We start from the raw sequence: 17,950 nt of genomic DNA on the forward strand, positions 1-17,950 counted from the left end.
TTATTTTACCCTTTGATCGTTACATACAGCTGTATTTTTGGATTGTAATGCTAGGTGCAATGCAATTTAGTTTGTGACCGGCATTTATTATTGACCCAATAGCCGTCTACCTTTTGTTTGACTTGTTCCGGCGGGCTGTACAAAGTTGGCTGAGGGGACTACCGGTGTAGGCAACATTGAAAGGGGATACATGACGTCAAAGGTCGCCAGGCTTTAATCGACGCACACAAGTCATCTCCAAGGCACTGCACATACCTGAGCCAACACTGTTTTAGATTACACTCGACAAGATTCCTGTTCTTGAATTTATATCCCGAGAAGCTGGTGCAGTTTCTTGGCAAAAGAAAATCATAAAATGTATCTTAACATGTAATGCCTTTTTTGAATTGCCAATTAATACAAATTAATAATAACAATCATCATATCATCATCATCAGTCTCTTCAAATTAACCCACCACACAACTCATGAACACGCTTCCATCACTTAGTTAGTTGTCAGTGAAAATAACTCCTGTCCCAAGACCGCCTCGTTCACAGCCCTGGAATAATGATAAAGCGTGTCCAGTGTTCGACACACATTAGCATCATCATCGAAAACTAACCCACATTAAGTCTCGCTCCGTCTCACTAACCCTGTGGGTGTTATCCAATTTATACCAACTGGTATGTGGGGGGCTATGAATGAGAACCTTGTGAAGAACGCTAACCGGTGGCTCCACTACCAAGATTAGCACCAATATTGACCTATCTGCTGCTGATTCATGGCTAAGCTGACAGGGGCTTAGTCCTGACAAGAGGGAGGCGACAGAACTAGCCTAAATTAAAATAGGGGGAACAAAGACCACAAAAGGGTGACGAAAATAGACTTGTCTTTATTTCTAGGTGATAACCAACTTATCGGACAAAAAGTCAACTGTGTATCCAGTTCAATGGGTAGAGCACGGCACTAACACTGCCTGGGTAAGAGGTTCCAGTCACACTGGGGCCCCCTGTGTTAAAAAAAGGAGTTTTAGACAAAAGTGTCCACCATTATGGCACACCAGTTCCAGGGAAGCTTATCTGGCCATAAATGAAACATGAACACCTGAAATTGGCGATAGCCAAGTTTGAACGGTTCCACACCTCTTCAAATGTGAGGGTGAAGCAATTAACATGTTTTGTCATTCCCAACAGGGGAAATGGCATTAGGGTTTCTACGGAGCATCAACGGATGGTGCAGTTGTACTCTGGATCTCAGGCCCGATGTCCTCTGGATGGTGGCACTGTGGTACGGTGTCGTCTCAGCTGCCAGGCCTTTCAGCCGCTGGAGGCTCTTCTTCATCTGAATCAAACTCTACGTTTTCATCTTTAACCCACTGGCCACTCCTGTCTTGCACCCATCCGTCACTGTAATAAACAGACAGTAGGATCATGAGAATCGTGACAATGCTTTCTTATAGCTTCTTAGGTTATTTGTGGTTCTCAGCCATGGTACTGTAGGTGTGATACAGTACACACACACACACAGTCTACAGCAATCCATACAAAAAGCACTGTTCATACGGTTATGGTGTTAGTTTGGGGATCTGTTCTGGTGGCCTGTCATAAGTAAAACTATGGGAAACACTAGCTGTGTTTATATGGACCATAATATTCCACTAATAATCAGAATATGAATCAGAATATTAGCCAGATCAGAATAAGAATGCCTCATGTAACCACCTCAATCAGAAGAGACTGGCCCAACTGGAAGGACATTTCCAATCAGGTTGAGAGGGGTGGTGTAAACGTTTGATAATCCGTTCCAATAGAGATGTAGCGCCTAATAGTAAACACTTCACCCGATCATTTTGTCAAAGTGTAATGAATGTCCAACTTGTTATCCTACTTTGTGTGACCAGGATTGGAACCAACAATCACTTCGGTCACGGGTGAATACTCTCACCACGAGACTAACCCACCCAATCACCCTGATACACACCAATACTATTATTAAGGTTATTTTAACCTTAATATAGTTTGCTTAATGGTTAGGGTTTGGGCGAGGCTATCAGAAAAGTGTGTTGGTTGTCTTGAGGTAAAGGCACTCTATCCCCGGCAGGGGAACTAAAATGTTTTCTGAAAACGTAAAAGGTTTACATTTCTTTGAATATGTAATACGTACATTTGATACAATACATAAATATTAGGGATGTTCGATATTGGCTTTTTTACCGATATCCGATATACTGATATTGTCCAACTCTTAATTTCCGATATCGATACCAACCGATACCGATATATGCGTGGTTTCCCCCCCAAAAAAACTGAATAATTTCAGGTAATTAACATGTTGTGGAATTAACACAACATTATGCATACTTTTGACAATAAATAAAATAAGAATTTGTTCTTACTTGCTTGCCAGGGTAAATAAATGTAAAAAGAAAAAAAAATTAAACAGATACCGATAATTTTCGATATTAGGCCTACATGTTAATGCCAATATCGGCCGATAATATCGGACATCCCTAATAAATATATTACTTATGGTATAACATAATGTACATTATGTACCCTTTTCCCTGTGGTCGATTAGTACTTTGTTTATTTACATATTTTAAGCGAGATCAGGCCGTCTAAGGTTACTGCAGTATTTCACCTGCATGCATATACTTGTTATATCACGTATTATGTTATGTATTATCATATTATCCAAATGTAGACATAAGATCTAATTTAGTGTTTTCTATCCAATTTGGACATTAGTACACAGACCATGGTCAGAAGATGCTGGTCCCTGGCTAGCGGGGCTTTACATTATAGTTGGAGATGAGCAAGGTTGAAAGGCTTGAAACCAGTTGTTGAAAATGATGCACAGAACTATCAAAACTAACCCACATGTGCTGGGCACAATATTTTGAGGTTTTGTTGTTGTTTATTAATAAGCAGCAGAATAAGTGGCGAGTGTAAGAGGGGCTAAGTATAGGCAGGGTGTTTCTGGGCATCATGTCAAAAGTAATATTCCGGTTACATGCTTTGGGCCATGTAAACGCGGTTCAGCTTATTTATCGTCCATGTAAACTGTTGATTTGAAATGTCCAATCTGAATGACTTCAACCCGGTTGAGGAAATATTTCCCATGTAACTGCAGCTACTGAATAAGGTCAATAAGCTGATATTTTACTGACATCTAGTGGAATATACGCACAACTGCACCCATCCTTACTGACTTTCCCCCCGTCAAAACACCTACCACCATTCAGTACCTTTTCAGTTTGAGGTAGTGTACCAACTCCCTCTTCCTCTGAGCTGTTACAGGTTCAGACTTCTGGATCACAGCCGGATGAGATCCCTTTTTATGTTTGAACAGGCTTGACTCTAGGAGTGGATAGTGAAGTTAAAACTTATTTTCAATGCGATGAATACAAAAAATAATCCTATGGGTAGACTTTACCTGCAGTGCTACTACAAGAGGTTTTTGGTTGTAATTTGTTCATATCTTCTTCCGTCCTCTCGAATGTTTTATGCTGCTCCGATGGCGTTGTGCTTGAAGGGCTGAGGCTAAAGCCTGAGTTGGTACTCAACGCTCCTTTTTCAGACTTTGTGCTTGAAATGATTAACAAAACAAAAAACAACAACATTGAGTTTTCCAAGTATTTAATAGGTAGCCTACCTAAATCAAAAGTGCCCGAGAGACGACCAGCAATATCACAATGATATCTCCGACTAATGTCCTTGTGTTTACAAAATGTATGTATTTTGCTGCCTTGGTTTCAAAGCATTCGGGTCAGCTCTACTTTAATATCAGCGTTCATCCCATCTCACCAACCTCACCTGGTCTTTCTGTGGCAGCTGTTATACGGTACAGTCTTTAGCAAGGCATGATGCGTGAGCTCCCGTGTCTGTGCCAACAGAGGGGCCGAACTGGAGGGCTGCTAAAAAAAAAAACACATTAAAAACATTAGTCAAGTCAAGAGTTTTATTTGTCACGGCATACAAGTATACAATGAAATGCGGGTGGTCTTGGCCGCAACGATGTGCAATACAGTAGTAACAACATATAATAGAATCCAATAAAACAATATTGTGCAATAAACAAGTAACATAGTAGGGCATATCAGTATTTGTACATAGTTATTTACAGAGCATGAAGGAAATGCTAGGTCCTGTGGTAGTGCAATACACTGTTAGCTACGGATGGGGCATTGGGTCTTTCTGTACATTGCTATTTTATACAATCTCTACTATACTATTTTTAAAGTGACCTTTCCTTAGTGTCCATAAGTGTGGGCGTGTGCAGCATGAGTGTGTGCTTGCTCATGTTAAAGTGGCTGCTAGTGTGTGAGCGTGTATAGTGTGTGTGTCGTGTGTGTGCTTGTGTGTGGAGAGTTCAGTGTTCAAGGCTCTGATGGCCTGGGGGAAGAAGCTGAGCCGAAGCCTCTCTGTCCTAGTAGCTGGGGTTCGCAGGCGTCTGCCTGACCTCAGCAGCATGAACAGGCTGTTGTTGGGGTGGTATGGGTCTTTCATTATTCTGCAGGCTCTGGATTTGCACCTCTTGTTGTATAGAACCTGCAGGGGTGGTAATGAAATAACCGTGGTACGCTCGGCTGAGCGCACCACTCTCTGTAGGGCCTTCTTGTCCTGTGCCGTGCTGTTTCCATACCAGGCAGTGATGTTTCCAGTCAAGATGCTCTCTACAGCTCCGGAGTAGAAGGACTGGAGTATCTTCCCAGATACTCTGAATTTCCTTAACTGTCTCAGGTGGTAGAGGCGCTGCTTCGCCTTTTTTACGACTGAGTCTATGTGTGTTGACCATGTCAGATCCTCTGAGATGTGGACCCCCAGGTACTTAAAGCTGCTCACCCTGTCCACGGTAGCCCCGTTTATCCTCAGTGGTGTGTGTGTCCCCTGCTGTCCTCTCTTATAATCCACGATCAGCTCCTTGGTTTTACCAATGTTCAGGAGCAGGCTGTTGTCCTGGCACCAGCGTTCCAGTACCTCAACCTCCTCCCGGTAGGCCTTCTCGTCGTTGTCCGAGATCAGCCCCACCACCACTGTGTCGTCCGCAAACTTCACTATGGAGTTGGAGCTGAACTTGGCCACACAGTCGTGTGTTTATAGTGAGTAGAGCAGGGGGCTCAGAACACAGCCCTGGGGGGACCCGATGCTCAGGGTGATGGTGTTGGAGGTCTGACCCCCCACCCTGACCGCCTGGGGCCTTTCGCTCAGAAAGTCCAGTATCCAGGCGCTCAAGAGCGGAGCTCAGACCCAGCTCGATCAGCTTGTCCACCAGTGTGGTGGGGACTATGGTGTTGAACGCTGAGCTGTAGTCAATGAACAACAGTCTCACATAGCCCCCCTTCTGGCGGTCAAGGTGAGAGAGGGTGCTGTGCAGTACTTGGGAGACCGCATCGTCAGTGGACCTGTTTGGCCTGTATGCAAATTGCATGGGGTCCATATCACTGGGGAGGGAGGCACAAATGTGATCCTTGACCAGCCTCTCGAAACATTTCATGGCCACAGAGGTGAGTGCCACCGGTCTGTAGTCATTGAGACATGTTGGGGAGGGTTTCTTTGGTACAGGGATGATGGTAGACATCTTGAAGCAGGCAGGGACCACTGACTCCACCAGGGATTGATTAAATATGGCGGTGAACACAGGGGCTAGCTGGTTAGAAACATTATTAGACTATGAATATCTTTGATAGAAAAACTAGACCTACAGTACTGATCAATACTGTTCACCAACCTGTCTGCTGTCTTCTGCCTGGACATAGTTTTCATGTTGCCTTTTGGAAATGTCATTCTTCAATTCTCTTTTTTTGCCATAATACCACTTTAAGCCTGTAAAAAAAGATGAACCAGGGTATTTTTTTGTTTTACTTTCAATAACACCTCATTGTTCTGCTGCTGCAACAAGGTCTCATCAGAAAACGTAAATAAAAGATCGACCACAAGAAAAACATTTACATAATGTACGTTATGTTATAGACATCAGTAATATATTTACGCTTTGTATAAATAATATATTTACATTTCGTATCCGCAAAAGTCCAAAACAAATGCGGTGAAGTGGAACCAACAATCACTTCGGTCACGGGTGAATACTCTCACCACGAGACTAACCCACCCAATCACACTGACACACACACACACTAGCAGGGCTGTACGCTAAGCTTTTTCACTAGGGGCACACTTGCCCCTAAATGAGAAATTTAGGGGCAAATAATATTTTTTAGGGGCAAATTTTTAAATAACTATTTTACCATTATAGTAGGGCTGGGCGATATGGCCTCTAAATGATATTGCGATATTTTTTGGCCATATCACGATACACAATATATATCGCAATATTTTGACATTTCCTAAAGCACTTAAAAATGCTTGATTTAACCCTTTGATGCATACAGTCACGCCAATATGATGATTATAATAAGTCCCTGCAACATATGTTTGCATTATTAAACCATGAAGATGCTTTAAAAAATAATTTAATGAAAATGTACTAAGAGTAGTCTACTGACACACTAATAAAAAAAATTATTTACATCTAAGACTATTTATATAAAAACTCTTGGGTGCCCTTTTTTTGCACAGTACTGTGTTTTCTATCCACTTTAGCCAAACACACACATATATATATATATATATATATATATATATATATATATATATACATATACTACTGTGAGAAAATAATAATTACACACAAAGGGATAATGGCTTATAGCAGACTTAATGATTTTAGAATATTTCAGATAATGAAATTAAATGTTTATCATCAACTATCCAGTTAGTATTTATACTGTCTGTAACGTTTGGCTACTTTAAATCATTGAATGTAGAGAGAGAGCGAGAGAGAGAGAGGGGGCGAGAACGCACAAGAGAGCCAGCCCCCCCCCCCCCCCCCCCCCCCCCGGGTTTTGTTCTAGGTTCGCGTTTTGATCGTCTAAGCTGCCGTAGGTGATGACGTCACACTCGAATGTAAACAGGAAGAGTCTAACACGGAGATGGAAAGTCACAGTGGTCGATGATATACAGAAACGAATAACTAATAAATATGAAGTTATGTTTAAACTTCTGTTGTCAAGCGTTGTCACTTGTCAATATAACCCACCCCCTTTCCTCACTTTTCCACCGTCCCTGCTTCACTCGGGACCACCAGCTAACGTTAGCCCATTGCTCGTGTCAATTAAATTGCATGTTATTAAATGTCCGCGCTGGTCTGTCTAATGAAATTACAACCGCAACATTATGTCGCCTGTACAGCCCTGGTTGTAGGCTAATGTTAGTGTAGTGAAATGCGAATGAAGGGGTGAAATCACTATTCGCAAGCTTGCGAGTAGATATAATTTTTCATTCGCACCGGCCAAATTAGGGGGCAATTTGCGACGATCTCGTCGCAGCGTACAGGCCTGACTAGGGATGGGTACCTTTCACATTTGAACCGGTACCGGTACCGGTACCTGTGAATCGATACCGGTACCCAGCGGTACCTTTTTTCGGTACTTTAGTCTCAAGAAATTTAATTTACCTACCTCAGTCGTGAAAAAAAAAATCCAAACTTCAAATAACTACAATTTCGACAGTTTTCGGCTTGTCATTGCTCCGACTGCTTTGTTGTTGAATCAAGTCAAATCCTAGGTAAGCATATATTGTTGGTGTGAACGTTGACATGAAAAGAAAAAAGTAAAAAAAAAAAAAAAAAAAAAAGTAAAAAAAAAATAATAATAAACAAAAAAAAAAAAAAAAAATTGGTTTCTCACTTGATTCGATACTCGGTAGTACCGACGTGTTTCGGTTCGGTACCTCAAAAGTACCGAATTCGGTACCCATCCCTAACACACACACACACACACACACACACAAATACTATTATTAAGATTATAACGATTTAGGGCGGCTGGGTGGCGCAGCGGACATTGCACTCGTCACCAACGCAAGATACACCGGGTTTGACTCCGACTGTCGGCGTTGCCTCCGGCTTGGGCCAGCCGTCATACTAACTCAATTGGCAGAGTTAGCGGGTGGAAGTCGATGGGTGGTAATCTGGACGTTGTGGACAGCGACTCCTACAGGTTGGTTGGGGACGCCTGCACAGCAGACAGGAAATGTCGGGGGTATTGTGAGCCTCCCACATGTTACACCTCGCCAATGAGAGTCCGCGCTGGCAGGTGAAAAGATGTGACAGGCTGCATCCTCGTGTATCGGAGGGGACACGTGATGCAAGGCTTCTATCCTCCCTACAACCGGCCAGTGGGGGGCATATGCGAGCAACGTTCAAGACAGGGGAGGGGAGAATTGGCACAGTGGAATTGGAGAAAAATTGAAAAAGGAGAAAAAGTGGATAAAAAAATAATAATAATAGATTAGAATGATTTAGCGCCTAATAGTAAACGCTTCACCTGATAATTTCTCTCTGGTTTGAATATATTCTTTCTGCGCATGTTTGCCTCACATGGGGGTGACATCTACGCTTTTTGATGTTGTTAAGTGATGTGAAGGAGTATCCAAAAACAAAACGTTTCTGTGGTTGTCTTTATTGGAAGCTTAGAGTTAGCTAAAAGGATTGTTGAATGCGTCAAAGGTCAGTCAGTGTAATGAATGTCCAACTTGTTATCCTACTTTGTGTGACCAGGATTGGAACCAACAATCACTTTGGTCACGGGTGAATACTCTCACCACGAGACTAACCCACACAATCACCCTGATACACACACACACCAACACACACAAATACTATTATTAAGGTTATTTGAACGTTTGCTTAATGGTTAGGGCGAGGCTATCAGAAAAGTGTGTGTTGGTAGTCTTGAGGTAAAGGCACTCAATCCCCGGCAGGGGAACTAAAATGTCTTCTGAAAACATAAAGGTTTTCAACAATTTTTTTTATGTTTTATGTACATTTGATACAATACATAAATATATTACTTATGGTATAACTTAATTTATACAACAGGACACAGGTAGTTACGACCACGCATTGTGATTAGTCGAGAGCGTTCTAAACAGTGAGTATATTCATGATATACTCATGGTTAAATCACCATGAATATACCACTGCGCTGGCTTTCATCAAACGGAAACGGTGTCAACATGACCTACTCCGCGGACAATGTTACATTTGATTTAACGTACCCGTTAACCATAAACAAGTGGATAGATAAAGAGGACAGGTCTACATCTACCGGTATTCAGACAAACAGCATTATTAGACATGTCAATCCAACGAAAGACTGGCTGGACGCTCTGGAGAAAAGCCGCAATAAAATTAACATCACCAAGTCGACACTTAAAAAGGTGGTCTGGGGAACGATTCAGGCGTCCCCAGGCACAGAACGGTCACGGAACGATTCAAGTGTGGACACAACCGTACCAAAACACGTAAAGATGCTTGCTGTAACAAATGCTTCTGTCTAAGTTTAAAGGGGAACTATACTGTATTTAGCTATTTCTTTCGCTATTTGGGCAATTTTACACTATTCCTGTGAATCTATGGAACACATCTGTAAGTTTTTTTTCAATAAAATTCATTGTTTTGTATTTTAAATCAAGTACTTTGGTGCACCACTTTCTCCCCTTACAAAATCCAAGCTGTTTTTGGCTGGGCTCCGCCCATACTCGCAATGCGCTTTGAGTGACAGTCACCCATCTGCACTGGCAGATACCTTTGGGGGAGAGAGAGGGAGAGATAGAGAGGGAGAGAGAGAGACAAGACGTGAGCACAGAGCATGCGACACGCGTGTGTGCATGTGTGCTCGAGTCGCGAGTGTGTGTAAAAAGCAGGGGGAGAGAGCTGAGGAGAGATTGCTCCGCGACTCGCACCGTATGAGCCTCTCTCTCTCCCTTTTGGGAAAGTGCTGTCTGACAGGGAAACCACAACGCGCGTGTGTGTGCATGTGTGCTCAAGTCGCGAGTGTGTGTAAAAAGCAAAAAAGTAAAAAACTTCCTCGAATTGTTGATTGTGGACGGTGGCTACAACCTCAGAAGGAGCCGAGGTTACGCAGATCAGAATTCTTACACGTCACAGATCCGCTAAATTCAGAATGGCTTGGTTTAGTGGGGGAGGATCTTGTCTCAGCTGAACTGGAGGAATGCGCCTGAATGAGAATTTCACACCTAGTCAGTGTTGGTACAACCCCACATTGCTAGAAAACAATGCAAACCACTGGAAAAGGCCATTTATAAGATAGGGGACCTTTAACACATTCTGTGCCACGCCTCTTCCGGGAAACGGCTATGCGATGCCACTCATTAAACTAATGGAGTCTGTCACCTTGTTTGTAGAGCTATAACTATATTCTATATTATAGCTATGGATACAATACTATAGTCATTTGACACTGGGTTTCTTCCGGTCAAGATGCAAAAAATAAATAATTTTTCCATCCATACGTTCCTGTTTTATACCGTGGTGAATATGAGTGTTATTTCGGAATGATCCGGGCCAATTCCTGAGAGGCTGGTTATAAGCCGCAATGTGTATTATACTAAATCCTTTGGCGTTTTGTCCCTACACACGCTACAATAAAAAAAATCAAATGCATATGATCGGTATTATGTTCCATCATGAATGCATGAAAGGGTGGGGGGGGGGGTAGTTTTTCGATGCTTTGATCTAGGGCTGCAACGATTAGTCGACATAGTCGATTATAAAAAATCGTCGAGGAGGAATTGTTGCGTCGATTAGTCATTAAAAAAATTGCACTACCTATCTTTGTGAAAGTGGCTTCTCAGCTCTGGTCCAGCCAGCTGAAGACTTCTTAGCTTAACATAACAGACCGACAGTAAGTTTGGGGGAACTAATGGGATAACTGGGGATGTTGTTTGGTCCTGACAAGAGTCTCAAAGCAACTCTGAGGTCATGCTCAATGTCCAATCTGTTCCTCTGCTCTGTCTTCAGCTGGACCAGAGCAAAGATAGGTAGTGCAAAAAAATTAAATAAAAAATTATAATTTTTTTTTTAATATAATTGTTTTTCGACTAATCGAAAAAATTATCGACAGATTAGTCGACTACCAAAATAGTCATTAGTTGCAGCCCTACTTTGATCGTCACCAACGGAATACGCTATAGGGTAGCGTTACGCTCGGATCGCAATGAAAACATTCTTGGATCAACGCAAGATTGATACCATATAGCCCTTACCTTGACTAGGATGTACCCCAAAAAGAATATTCCAATTATCTGATCGCCATTCCAAGTATTGATGTCCATCGTTTCGCCAACATAATCCAACACAGAATCCACCACGGGAGTAATTGTTTCTTCTTAATCCGAGCATTAGAACAGCTACACTTGTCCGACAAAGAAAAGTCTGCCCGGACCTATATAATTGACGCACAGCCCAAGACTCAACATTTCAAAGGATGTGCAATACCGGCCGCATCCTACCAGGCGGCGGTATTGGACTTTTGCGATCTCAGACTCATTCCCTATGATAACACCAGGCTCACTGGATGGAATAGGGTATTAAAATCGAAAAAAATGAAAAACGATCCAGAAACGTGTTAACACGTGATTGGCACTCAACGGTCGGGTGTTAGAAACATGTAAATCAGTGAATGGCACTGAATGTGTTAAGGAGGAGGGTGCTAACCTGCTTGCCCAGAATAGAGTTGTATTCATACTTCAATTTTTAAATATTATTTAGGTCTGTTTGGGATTGTGAAAGTATGTAAACCTGCTCCAACGAGGGAAGCTGTGTTTAAATTTCAGCCAAGCGCTTACGTCTTTCTCTCTTTTCCGAGGCTTCATAAGATATAATGTGCCCTCTCAATACCACCTTAACAGACTCCCACAATGTAGAGTCAGAGACATCACCGGTATCATTTGTTTCCATAAACTCAATGAGTCGAGATCTCATTGTTTTTGTCTACCTAAATGTTTACTGGTTACTGTGAGCAATTTGTAGTGCCAAATTTCCCTCTGGATGAATAAAGTATTTCTATTCCAAATGCCAAATGCTTCTCCGATAGCAAAGAAGGGTTGAAGCGCCGCCGCCAGCGATAGCACGTCTGTGGCAGTGCCAGCTTTACCAACATCGGGCTGTTGCTCCCTCAAGTGTGCTCGGGAACAAAACAAAATTGGTAGTGTGAAAGCTGGCCAGCGGGGGAGTGGGAAGGGTGGACTATTGTTCTAGGGAATGGAATGAAGGCAACTGTTCCTAATGTGAAAACGCCCATACGTGACGTCATTCGTTTGCGTTGCCAAGCTTGTTGATAGCCTACTCCATTAGAAATTCCATAGCAACAAGACATCTTTAGGAACTATTTTTCACTGAAATCGATATAAAAGACCCTAGAATTGTCTGTATTCATCCTATATTTTTCAGACGCAACCTGCTGTATAAAAGCAATAATACACTCGGAAGCCTGTGGTATGTCATGAATATTGCCACGGCTGTGATGCCTACGCCACTCGAGCTTCGCTCTCGTGGCTGCGGACGCATCACAGGCGTGGCAATATTCATGACATACCACGGCTTCTAGTGTATTATTGCTTAAGTACATTATGTACCTTTTTCCCTGTGGTCGATTAGTACTTTATTTACATATATTAAGCAAGATCAGGATGTCTAAGGTTACTGCAGTAATACCCTAGAACAGCGGTTCTCAAACTACGGTTTGCGGTAGGTGACAGTGGGGTATTTGCCATGTCTCGCCCCTTCATCAATGGAGGCAGACACACGTATTCCAATACACATCTCAATCTGACAAAGTGTAACCCACCACCGGTCAAGTTACTTACTATCTTTCAGACAGAGGTACTTTATTAGATGGGCCTGCTGTTCAAAGAAGAGTCTACTAGCCTACTTACAATAACACTCAAGCCAAGCATTCCCTGTTGTCTAGATTCTAGACTAGTTGGTGTTTTTCTTACCTTCGAGGTGTCTTTTCCCATTTCTGTGTACAGTCAGCATATCAACTGTATCAAACACGGGGCGATAGGAACACACAAGGCACGTGTATCTGTAGAGGATTTGGGCAGAAGCGTGTCAGATGAGAAGCATCCATGAGGCTCCAAACAAAATCAGTGTAACAATTAATCTTCACACCTTCCATTTTTCATCAACGCTGCTTCATCCTCAGGAATGAAATGAGACAATAGATCTGCAACACGCCGTTTCTGTAGAGACAATTCAAACTTTAATACGGACTCATGGTCCAGATAAAAAAGAAAACATACACAACCTATATAAAATTACACACAACAGGCAAAAATAACAGCACTTAAAATACACATCAATGTCCCACAAATAGACAGCTGTGCCAATGTCTCCACATAGATGAGTGGTAACGTGTGGCACTGAATCTAATGTCCGTTAAAACCAGAATGATCTCATTTCCAGAGTCATTTAGCCGATGTAATTTATACATGAGATTTCTTAAAACAGCTTGGAAGGTATTGACACGCGCAGCCAAGAACATCTCACTTGCACCTGGCTCGCTGATAACAAACTATCATTACACCTGGGTAAAACAGAGTCAATTCTCTTCGGATCAAATAACAAACTCAGCAAGACCGACGGCTTCTCAGTTACAGTGGGTGACAATATTGTCACAAGGAAAGATGAAATTACATACCTAGGTTCCATCCTAGAGGCAAATCTTTCCTGTGACAAAATGGCATCCAAGGTAATAAAAAAAGACAACCAACGAACTAGATTCTTGTACCGGATCTCCTCTCTAGTAAACAAGAATACCCTGAAGACTCTGGCAGGAGCACTCATTCAAGGGTACTACGACTATGCTTGCACCTCATGGTACCAAAGCACCTCAAAGGCGCTAAAAACAAGATTACAAACATCACAAAACAAACTGGTCAGACTTCTACTTGACCTTACTCCTAGAACTCACCTCACCCCTGCCCACTTTGACAACCTAGGATGGCTTAGAGTAGACGACAGAGTACAGCAACTTGCAATGGGCCTGGTCTACAAGATACACTATACGACTAAGGTACCCATGTACATGTCAAAATACTTCCCAAAAGGTCAGTGAATACCACGACCACAACACCAGAGGAAGCTCAACAAATCATGTTAAACCCAGATTCGGCTCAAACAAGGGACTAAACACGTTTCGCAATTATGCCACATCAATGTGGAATGAAAGCTGTAAAGGAATGTGAATCCCTACCCACTTTCAAAAAAGCTCTTGAAGAGCACCTACGGGAGGCTGCAATTCGAAACTGGCCCCTACAAATGTCCTAACCTAGTTGTACAGTAAATGACCAAGTAAGGCTTTGTCAGTATTCCAATGTACAGTGTAAAATGTGTGTGTGTCCCCTACCCAACCCCCCCCCCCCACCTCCAATGTACAGCCCTCACCCAACCCACCCAACCCCACCCATCCAACCTCCTCCAATGTACAGTTTCTACGCCAAATGTATATACACTCCTTTTCTGGACACTTTTGTATCACAAACAGTACTGTATTTGCAAATCTGATATGTCATAAATGTATAGATGTAGCAGTACTGTCTATCTGTATGTCATGTATGTCATATATGTTATGATGAATTGAAAATGGGGGACCCTGATGTAAACAAGACGAAAGTATTTCTCTGGTCTGCATCCCCTTAACAATTGTATGTATTGAGCTGTACTGTACTGTACCCATTCTGCAATGCAATCTGTTAATAAACTTTTCAATCAATCAATTCAATCAGACTTTCGTCTTGTTTACATCAGGGTCCCCCATTTTCAATTCATCATAACATATATGACATACACAACATACCCATTCATTCATCATCTAGGTATTTTAAGCAATATTGTCATGGCATTATCATTATAAGCTGCTTGAAGTCTCCGCAAAATTGCTTTTTTTGTAGCTTGACCACAAGTGTGCACTAGTATAAAGTGGTGTACAATATGCTCTGAACAGAGACACTTTCACCCCATCATTATGTACACATACTACACTTGCGTGAGTGTTCGCTTGTGCATACATCCTGTGGCAATGCCTGTATCATCATCATCATCGGTAATTTGTTCTGTAATAAAATGTCCAAGATATTTTACATTTTCACAGAACCCCAAGATTATTTTCAGACAATTTGAAGTCAGGAAATGTTAGACATTGTCCTCTTTGGATCTACAGATTAAAACAGCACTCTTTACTGTTACAAAACAGTCGTTTGCATTTAGGAGAAACCCGGAGGCTCACTTGTTGTGCTAAATGCTAACAGACAGACACATGGGGATACATCTGCGGAACTCTCATAATAAAAAATACTAAATATTCGGTTACCTTCAGGATGTTCAACTGACTCTGGTCATCACCTTCCCTTTTAAAAGACATCTTATTTGTGATCGTCTGCAATGACACGTGATTGCGATTAGCTGCGTTAACGGCGACAGTACAACAACTGTGGACACTTCCTGTTGTTGGTGAGGAGTCGTGGGATTGGCTGCGCATTGGAGTAGGGTCCAGCTGCAGCGCCGGAAAATCCTCTCAAGGGAGTAGGGGGTATCTGCAGAGCCGCAGAGCCAGGCTGGACGGGTATAAGTGGTCTGGACAAGTATAAGTGGTCTGGACAAGTAGTTGCGAATGGGGGGGGGGGGGGGGGGGGGCGGGGTTCGTCTCGTTTACATAGGTACATTATACATAGACAGTAATGTTACATCTAGACATGTAATAATAGAGTAAACTTGTACCCATACAGTGTTACATCTAGACATACCAGATCTAGTAATAATAGAGTAAACTTAACTTTCGTCTCAGTAACAATGTTCATAAAGTGTTGAGTGCTACAGTGTAGGTTAGTTTATTAGGACAATTCCACCATTGTGGGGCAAGGACTAAGAATAGGCGACTTCTCTTTGATGACCCGACTTCTCTTTGATGACCCTCCCGGAGCTTGGATAGGAGTAGGAATAAACTGTACATATACAGCACTGTTTGAACCTGGCACACAACATACTTCACATGTCATTTTTCTTTTTGTTATTCCACCATTGTGGGGCAAGGACTAAGAATAGGCGACTTCTCTTTGATGACCCGACTTCTCTTTGATGACCCTCCCGGAGCTTGGATAGGAGTAGGAATAAACTGTACATATACAGCACTGTTTGAACCTGGCACACAACATACTTCACATGTCATTTTTCTTTTTGTGGAGACAAAGATGATGAGTACCGGTCTTCTCCTCAGACATAAAATCAGTTTTTCAATACAAGTACGACTCAAGACACAGAACATTAGTATGCAAAATAAAAAATGAACACAGATTTTGAGTGTGAATGAAAACTTTATTGCAACAAGATTGCAGAATGGGTACAATACAGTACGGCTCAATACACACAATTGTTAAGGGGATGCAGACCAGAGAAAGAAGTTTTGTCTTGTCTTCTCGTACTGAAAACGTGACTGTTAGCACAGAGACGGCTGCAGTTACACACAGGGCCATTTTCGTTTAGTTTTCAGGGTCAGTTTCGCTTTTCAGAACGCAACGTAATGGCAGGCAAGTTGCCCAGTCCACACGAGCGCTGGATTTAATATAACCATGATTGTATGTGCGCAGTTGCACTGTTCGGTCACACACAACCGGGGATTTGCTACACTGCAACCCCGGTCTTTGAAAACCGGAGTCCAGGGTGAAGTTTTGCGGTTTTGTGTGGGCATAGCAACCAAGGTTCCCAGTGTTTACAGCAGAGCTGTCGCAATTATTTCCCATGTTCACGGCAGACTGTAAAAAACAATAGCAAGTTAGCAACCGAGCGCGGGGTAGAGAGATTAGTGTCTCGTTTACATCAGGGTCATATCGACCCTGTACCCGTTGCTCTTGAAGGGCTATTAGACAAGTACAGTACAATGAGAGAGGTAGTGCGACCTTCCACACGTTACTCTCCCAGTGAGAATCTGCGCTGCCAGGCTGGCCGCACATGCGTCGGAGGAAAGCATGAGACAGTCTCCGGCCTCTCGGACCAACAGTGTGGGGGGGGGGGGGGGGGGGGGGGCTTGAAGGAGGGGGGGAAAAGATAATAAAAAAAAAAACTCTAATGATTGCGGAGGAGGAGGCTCTTGTAGGGGATTCGGTAGTTGATGGGGAGCCAGTGGAGTTTTTGCAGGGTGGGGGTGATGTGCTGCCAGGGTTTGGTATGTGTGAGGACCCTTGCAGCCGAGTTCAGCGCTTGTGCATTCAATGTTTATTTCTGGGAGCAAAACAAACAAGAAGAATATGGCATTACTTCTTGTCCACTAGGTGGCTCCAGTTCACAGGCCCTTCCTCATTCAGGCCAGACTGCACACCATTTTTAATCAAACATTGAAATAACACATTTATAATGAAACAATACAATAAGATAATACAAGATAAACAATAGGATTCATTAATTTACCTGGGAGCAAAACAAACAAGAAGAATATGGCATTACTTCTTGTCCACTAGGTGGCTCCAGTTCACAGGCTGCAATGAGGGAAATATGTCACACTGTCAGGACGAGGCCTACACAACCTGCTCATCCATACTACTAACTCAATCAGCATGTGTCATACAAGAGATCGTCACCACAGTTAAATTCCTTTACAAAAAGTGCACAACTGTTCATTATTGCTTAGATACCATTACATACACCCCGGTTCATTTGCCCGGCAACTTATTTACAATAGTAAACCATCAATACGTTCTTTTAAACCAAAGATATGTTTTAGAAATACTGAACAACTCTTACCCCTTCCTCATTCAGGCCAGACTGAACGGGAAGAGGCGCACACCAAAGTAAATACGTCACTTCGGGAGGAAGTGACGATTTCAAAATAAAAGGCTTTGAGAATAAAAGATAAAAATAAACAAATTAAAATAAAACGTGAGGGAGGGATTCTTTGTGGAATACATAACAGTATATTTTATATATACCTGCTACACACGCAGTCATGTGTGTACAGGGAGTAGAGGAGGGGGCTCAGAACACAGCCCTGGGGGGCCCCTATGTTGAGCGTGATGGATGAGGAGGTGCAGTTACCTGCTCTTACCACCTGG

General features: G+C 42.5%; 1 protein-coding gene across 2 annotated transcripts; it reads right to left on the reverse strand.

Moving 5' to 3' along the window:
- Window positions 1–853: 853 nt before the first annotated feature.
- Window positions 854–15,347, reverse strand: scnm1 (sodium channel modifier 1). Of its 2 annotated transcripts, none has more exons than XM_084336292.1 (8): window positions 15,220–15,347; window positions 13,020–13,090; window positions 12,845–12,933; window positions 5,712–5,806; window positions 3,797–3,894; window positions 3,417–3,568; window positions 3,229–3,340; window positions 854–1,387 (listed from the first exon to the last, which is right to left on the reverse strand). In XM_084336292.1, exons 1-8 carry the CDS (start codon window positions 15,268–15,270, stop codon window positions 1,282–1,284), a joined length of 774 nt encoding a protein of 257 aa, XP_084192418.1. In that variant the 5' UTR covers window positions 15,271–15,347; the 3' UTR covers window positions 854–1,281. The 2 variants fall into 2 exon arrangements, with proteins under 2 accessions (XP_084192418.1, XP_084192417.1); XM_084336291.1 differs by having other exon boundaries at window positions 3,797–3,897.
- Between the last annotated feature and the right edge of the window lie 2,603 nt (window positions 15,348–17,950).

Source organism: Notolepis coatsorum, assembly GCF_963971535.1.
Source record: "Notolepis coatsorum genome assembly, chromosome: 19".
NCBI lineage: Eukaryota > Metazoa > Chordata > Actinopteri > Aulopiformes > Paralepididae > Notolepis > Notolepis coatsorum.

Excerpts from the sequence above, each read along its gene's own strand:
- scnm1 (XM_084336291.1), bottom strand. The coding sequence starts at position 15,270 with ATGTCTTTTAAAAGGGAAGGTGATGACCAGAGTCAGTTGAACATCCTG. Across the intron at positions 12,934-13,019 it reads GCGTTGATGAAAAATGGAAG|ATACACGTGCCTTGTGTGTT; the intron begins GTGTGAAGATTA and ends AATCCTCTACAG. Across the intron at positions 1,388-3,228 it reads CACTACCTCAAACTGAAAAG|TGACGGATGGGTGCAAGACA; the intron begins GTACTGAATGGT and ends TGTTTATTACAG.